This window comes from Bipolaris sorokiniana (assembly GCF_000338995.1).
Source record: "Bipolaris sorokiniana ND90Pr unplaced genomic scaffold COCSAscaffold_1, whole genome shotgun sequence".
Lineage (NCBI taxonomy): Eukaryota > Fungi > Ascomycota > Dothideomycetes > Pleosporales > Pleosporaceae > Bipolaris > Bipolaris sorokiniana.
The window spans coordinates 278,696-285,049 of NW_006911895.1; the positions used below are offsets into that span (position 1 = coordinate 278,696).

The 6,354-nt window shown below is 43.4% G+C and overlaps 3 protein-coding genes across 3 annotated transcripts; 2 read left to right on the plus strand and 1 right to left on the minus strand.

Moving 5' to 3' along the window:
* COCSADRAFT_21313 (uncharacterized protein) lies at positions 1 to 1,723 on the minus strand (the record flags this gene model as incomplete). The annotated part of the gene is made up of 4 exons (XM_007695861.1): positions 1 to 172; positions 249 to 1,380; positions 1,450 to 1,519; positions 1,571 to 1,723. 4 exons carry the CDS (start codon positions 1,721 to 1,723, stop codon positions 1 to 3), a joined length of 1,527 nt encoding a protein of 508 aa, XP_007694051.1.
* A 528-nt stretch (positions 1,724 to 2,251) lies between these two features.
* Positions 2,252 to 3,717, plus strand: COCSADRAFT_31812 (uncharacterized protein). Its single transcript, XM_007695925.1, has 3 exons — positions 2,252 to 2,629; positions 2,711 to 3,171; positions 3,253 to 3,717. Exons 1-3 carry the CDS (start codon positions 2,408 to 2,410, stop codon positions 3,545 to 3,547), a joined length of 978 nt encoding a protein of 325 aa, XP_007694115.1. The 5' UTR covers positions 2,252 to 2,407; the 3' UTR covers positions 3,548 to 3,717.
* Positions 3,718 to 5,780: 2,063 nt separating this feature from the next.
* On the plus strand, positions 5,781 to 6,042 carry COCSADRAFT_31814 (uncharacterized protein). The gene has a single exon (XM_007695926.1). The coding sequence runs from the start codon at positions 5,823 to 5,825 to the stop codon at positions 6,030 to 6,032; it is 210 nt and encodes a 69-aa protein (XP_007694116.1). The 5' UTR covers positions 5,781 to 5,822; the 3' UTR covers positions 6,033 to 6,042.
* The last annotated feature ends 312 nt before the right edge of the window (positions 6,043 to 6,354 follow it).

Below are 6,354 nucleotides of genomic sequence, written 5' to 3' on the forward strand. Positions count from 1 at the left end.
TCATTTAGTAGCCAACCGGGCCCTGACGTTCAGCAGTGGCCTGACCCACAGACCGAACTGCAGCAGGTTGTTGAAATCGTTGCCGGTCCAGTCCAAATCAGGATTCTCCAGTTCCATGTCGAACGTGTAGAGCATCTTGGCGATTGTCACACGCACTTCCATCAACGCGATGCTAAGATTGGAACAAATCGTTAGTCGGACTTTCTCTGTATATGTAGCTCAAGGGGGTACAAGGGTATGGAACTTACGCTTTTCCTGCACATCCGCGGGTACCGTACGAAAAGGGCTGGCTCGCTTCCAAAATGTCACCGCTCTTGCCCAACCACCGCTCCGGCTTGAACTCCAAGGGATCTTTGAAATTGAGCGGGTCGAGTGCCGCGACCATAGGAGCGATGGTAACTGGAGTGCCTCCCGGAATGAAATGCCCATCGACGGTGTCGCCGCCTTTGGGAACTAGACGAGGTAGGATGGGTGGTGCTCCCGTCGGGAGACGCAAGCCCTCAAGACACACGCGATGGAGAAGTTCTAGCTTTTCGGTGGAGGCATTTGTAATCGCGTCAGCATTAGGGAAAGCCGCGCGAATCTCGGCAGTGAGTTCGGCCAGAAGCTTTTTGTCTCGCAGTAGGTAGTAAGTCGTGGATGTCATCACTGAAGCCGTTGTCTCTGTGCCTGCGCCGATAAAGTCCCATGACTGCGCGGCGAGCTGAATCTCAGACATCTGTACCTTGGAACTGGCACGCTGCTCTAATACCTTAGTCAAGAAGTCCTTGCGCGACGTCGTGTCCTGCTCCGCAACGCGCTTCCTCATGACCTGGAGGGCGAATTCGCCTCCCTTCCGCGCTGTCTCTTCGAGCTTGTTAACCTTTTCCCGGAAGAAGAAGCGAGCAATGGGGCCCAAAGCCGGAAATTGCTGAATGGCCTCGTGGAAGCTGGTGAACGTCAAAGACTCGTTGAGTTCGAGGATGAATGGGTGGGTGGTTTCCCTCCCGATGGCGCCAAAGTCTTGTCCAAAAGCCAGGTCACCGATGATGTCGAAGGTCATGGAGCTGTAGCCGAATGTTAAGTCCACGACGCCGCCGTTGGCTGTCTTGGTCTTGACGTGCTCGATAAAGCGGTCGATGTAGTCGTTGATCATGGGCTCCATCTCGTTCAGGAAGGAACGTGAGAAGGCGCCGCCGAATACCCGAGCAATGGCAGCGTGTTTCGTGGGGTCACGCTCCGTGATGATGGAGCGTACATCTTGGGCTGCAAAGATGCTTAGACCATCGTACCAGGTGCCTTTGACGAAGGTTTGGTGGCCCGGGCGGGAGCCGTAGATGTCTTTCCAAGCGCGGGCTGAGCTGAAGCTGAGTTCATTTGGTCCGTAGCGAACGATGTGGCCTGAGGTTCACAGACAAGTTAGTAGTGCTGGCTGTGGTTGTGCTATTTTGGAGACCATGAGGCACTTACCATATTTGCGGTGAAGCTTGAGGAGTTCATAAGATTGTTTACCCTGGAAAACCGTGTACAGATGGGGGATCTACAGGCGTCAGTGTTTGAGTCAAGCAGAGCTCTGAAAGATGGTGCATACGATGCTAATCTTGTTTATCCAAGGGCCAGGGAACTTGCGCAGGGGATGGAAGTATACGTTGTAGATGAACAGCTTGAAGACATAAAAGAGTACCAAAGGCCCGAGGAGAAGCCAGGCCAACTCGGGTAGGGTTTTGTTGTTGAGGATCTCCATCTCGATGCTGTGTTGTAGATGAGGAGTTCCGCTATTCGTTTTGAGTGTCAACCATAGGGGACGGAGGTCACCTTATAACTGTGGTGTTCGTTACTGTCTTCCGCTGCCAGAAGTCCCTCGCCGCCGGCCTAGTCCTTTTGAGGCTCTATCGTGTGTTAATTGGCAGCATGTGTTAGGGAATTCACCACGCCACCAAAAGCAAAGCGGCTAACCACTAGATTGAGATGGATCGCCACCCTCGGAATCTTCCCAAAATAATCACGCTATTACAGGCTCTATGTGCTTAACTCCTTGCTCATTATGGCCTTGCCGGTATATGCAGCTCTGGTAGTGTCTTTAGCGGTGCTAGCTCCGCAGCGGGATTTTTCTAATACGGGTAGTTGCCGTGTTCCGTAATAGGTCCGTGCGTATGGAGCAGTACCTCCAAGCTTCTTCCTATTTGGGCATTGAGCTTAAAGGACCTTTAGAAAGAAGCGAAAACGCGAGAACAGCGGCGTTGCCGCCGGCGGTCGTGGCAACTTGGGGAATAGGATCTGGGCGCGATCAAGTGGTGTGCAAATATTTAGTTATAAACAACACGCCCTTCGTCATGTAGACCTACGAAGAAAGTCCTATGAAGATTTGTTTTTTTAAAGCTACAAGACCGTATTTCTGCAAGACCACAGTCCAAGTTTAACACCAAAAATGGGACATTCTGCCAAAGACGAGGCCCCCGTCGTGGCCCTCCCCAAGTTGGGCTCCATTTTCACTAAACTCCTCCGCGATCTCAAATATCGAACGCCTCAGCATAAAGATACACGCCCTGCCCTCGAAGCTGCTATGCTCGAATATGCCGTCCGCTCGGGGGCTCCATACGAGTCTGAATATGCCCAGCGGTACTTCGATGTTGGACTTACCCTCGCTTGTGTATGTCTTCTTCTATGACTCCAGTACTATCTGCCTCGAGTTCGACGTATACTTAGACTTCTACTAACTACGCGAGTTAAGGCCTATTATCCTACTCATTCTTTTGCTGTGAAATTACACATAGCTATCTACTCCTGGCTAGCCATCTACATTGATGACGATGACGACGGAAACGAGGACCTTATCGGTTTCCAGGAGCGCTTCCAGAAGGGGGAGCCTCAGCCATCTGCTCTCTTGCAGCGCTTCGCAGAGAACCTCCAAGAAATGTCGATCCATTTCGAACCCCTCGTAGCCAACTTCATCGTGCTTTCGTCGCTGCAATTCGTCGCCGCCACCCTGCTAGAGAGACGCAGCGAGCTCCACAGCCTGCAGCACTGCAAAGAAGCAAAAAGGTGGCCCGACTATGTCCGCGACAGGAGCGGAGTGCCTGAGGCGTTCGCGTACTTCATCTTCCCGAGAGACGAGTGCCCGGATATAGGAGCGTATATGCAAGGCATACCGGATATGATGACTTACATTAACTACGCAAATGATATTCTGTCGTACGTATGGACCTGTTCCTGGCAGCCTATGACGTTCTCATTGTACCTGCAACGCTTGCTAACCAATCATCGTTGTCACAGGTTCCATAAGGAGACCCTCGCTGGCGAGACGGACAACTACATCAATACCCGAGCCGTCTGTGAGCAACGCGAGCCTTTTGCCATGCTCGAAATTGTCATTGCCGAGACAATCGCGGCAAATTCACGCGTGGTTGGGCTTCTGGACACCAGATCTGACCCCGTGTACGCTCGCAAGTGGAACGAATTCTTCAACGGCTACATCTTCTTCCACGTCACAGCTCGGCGGTACAAGCTGCACGTGTATACCGGGCTCGCGGATGTGGGAACCAAATGGCAGGAAGTGTTTGCAGGCTAGCTCAATTTGCTGCATTCATTTCTGCCGGCTGTGATGGAAAACTTCCTTCGCGCAGAGAACATATATTTCCTATCACCTTCTTTTTCTATATCTCTTTGACGAATAGCATGTTATATTATTTTTCTTAGAAAACAATATTAAACTGTACTCTAACCTACTACTATAACACATTTAAAAAAATCTTATATTTCTTCTAAACACTCAGATAACAACTATACACTATAACCCTATATATTTATCTCTAAATTCTCTATAACTAAAGTCTTGTTTTGAAATTTAAGATCCTTATATAAGAGGCTACCCTGAGGAAAGTGATAGCGAGGTATGTAAGAGATTGTAATTGATCGAGAGCTAACCTCATAAGGTATGTTCCTATCCATATATGATACTAATTACCTAAGTATTAATTAGACTAATAGAATCTAGATACTTAAGATAGTACTTTCTTTCTACGACTAGCGTCTAAATGTTGTTTAGATAGTACGTGAAGAATTAAGGTTCCTAAAGTAGTACGTAGATTCTATAAGTAGACTCATATTCTATTTAGAAGCTATCTAAACAGCTTTTAGTTTATTATAATACCTCTCTTCTTAAAGTAATACTATATTATCTCTCTAAAACCTCTCTGCAAGATTGCTCTTGCTATCTTGTCTAGCCTTTATAAATACTTTCTCATAATTCTCTATTGTTTTATTCTCTAGTAGCTCTACTAGTTTAAGTTTTATGTAGTAAAATCTTTCTTATTTCACTTTATGGTATATCTTATATTCTCCTTAATGTTAGAATAATAGGGGCTACTTATTCTATAGCTAGTTTAGAGGTAGATATATCTACTTATCTAGCGATAAACTTAGAGGTAGTGAATCGATAGGTTCTATATAGAAAAGAAATATTACCAGAGGAGAGAGATTAAAGAATTTGATTAATCTAATAAACTATTATTAATATGTAGTATCTTATAATCTACTCTAGTTTCTATCTACTAGCTATTCTACTACTATATATATCAGCTATAACTACTAGATTCTAAAAGAATCTATATAGTAGTATATTACGTATCTATAGACATAATACATAGATATTAATCAATAGTAGCGTAATAGCTTCTAGTAACGAACAAATTAAATTTTATTAAAGACCAGCTAAGTAGCCTAGATCTCTAACACCAAATAGTAGCGTACTTCTTTTATTATAATATCTTTTACGTTTTATTTCTTTTCTCTTTCTATAGTAGTTATGGCCAATAGTTATTATTAAGAGCGAAGAGACCTTTAAATAAGTATGTATTATCCTATAATATAGAAGAAGAAAGACAAAACAAGTAAAGCTATTATATTACGACTCTTACTTTATTATTTTACATAGTTAGAGTTCACTTGTATAAATAAGATTTTGTAATTAAGTAACACAAAGAGCATATATAATATTACTATGTATTCTAACTATATACGTAGTTTATTATAGCTACTCTACACCTAGTTAAGAAGTAGATAATTATAAGTAAGTTTTAATCTATATATGTACTTTAACTATGTATAAATTTAAATTTTAAATAGAGTGGGGTAATAAAAAAAAAGACCTCCAAAAGGTTGTACTTTTTAAACATCTATTGCTCAATGGGTATTAGCGCTAATCTAATAAAAAATATATCGTTGAATAGAAAGTTTCTTGGCGTTTAAGATAACGGTCTTACATAAGCGCTTAGTCAGCACTAGGAAGGCCATACATCCTCTTAAACGTAGAGTAAAAAAGTCTTCTCACTTTAGCGCTAAGTTTCGCGCTGTAAATTTTAACTTTTTTAATATAAGTTTATAGATATAGATATAGATAATATAGTATTTTAATATATATAGTACTAGAAAGTATGTGAGTAGAATATAGATAGATAGTAGAGGTAATGTACTTATTAGATAAAGAAAGAATAGTACTAGCTATATATTAACTAGTACTTAGTATACCACCCCTTAGCTTCTACTACTCTAGAATAACGTCTTGGCAAAGATAGAATATAGTTATCTATATCCTTTTGTAGTATTTTTACCTACTATTCCTGTTATGGGCGGAGAGGCCTAGCGAACGAGTCTGCTTCTACCTATCGTACAGAAGCTAAAAGATGAGACAAAGAGAAGATAACTAAGTACAGACTTCTCTTATACCTGCTCGCTTCTGATCACGTGTCCGTACAGAAGGTATATCACGTGGTCGAAGATCACGTGATCCCTTTAGTAGAGTGTTACAAGTAACAAGAAGGATCCTCTCCTTGACAAATGACGAGATGGCTGAAGGCTTATGGACGTCCACGTCAGAAGGTAATGATCATCGCGGGGCCTGGGGTCACGTGATGTGCCATCCCGCCAAGACAAGACATCCCGCCAAGCATGGGATGGCAATGGGATTAGGGATGGCATGCCATCACAGACATCCCGCCAAGGAGCAAGAAAATGGGATGGACGGGATGGCAGGACTGGAAGCAATGAGGATATAAGGATGGATGGATTTCATTATTACTCTCGTTGTGGTCAACTCAAATTGTACTTTCTTACTAGTATCTTTACTTAACAAGATTGTCACAAGTTAGTCTATCAAATAGATTAGTCTTGTCAAACCCTCCTTAAGCACGCCAACTCCACTGCATCGCCAGACAAGCCTCACGGAACACTAACGTAATACTCACCTGCCTTAGTGCGGACCAGGATAGAGAAGTATAGACCCTTACCCCGTGTAACAACTCTCTATAAAAACAAAAAACTACTATACTTATTATATCTAGTTATATAAAACCAATAACTTTAACTTTCAAATACAAA

What these genes read in the sequence shown, in the direction of transcription:
- COCSADRAFT_31812 (XM_007695925.1), top strand. Translation starts at nt 2,408, where the DNA reads ATGGGACATTCTGCCAAAGACGAGGCCCCCGTCGTGGCCCTCCCCAAG. An exon ending in TTGGACTTACCCTCGCTTGT is followed by an intron (nt 2,630 to 2,710) that starts GTATGTCTTCTT and finishes ACGCGAGTTAAG; the next exon opens with GCCTATTATCCTACTCATTC. An exon ending in TACGCAAATGATATTCTGTC is followed by an intron (nt 3,172 to 3,252) that starts GTACGTATGGAC and finishes TCGTTGTCACAG; the next exon opens with GTTCCATAAGGAGACCCTCG.
- COCSADRAFT_31814 (XM_007695926.1), top strand. Translation starts at nt 5,823, where the DNA reads ATGGCTGAAGGCTTATGGACGTCCACGTCAGAAGGTAATGATCATCGC.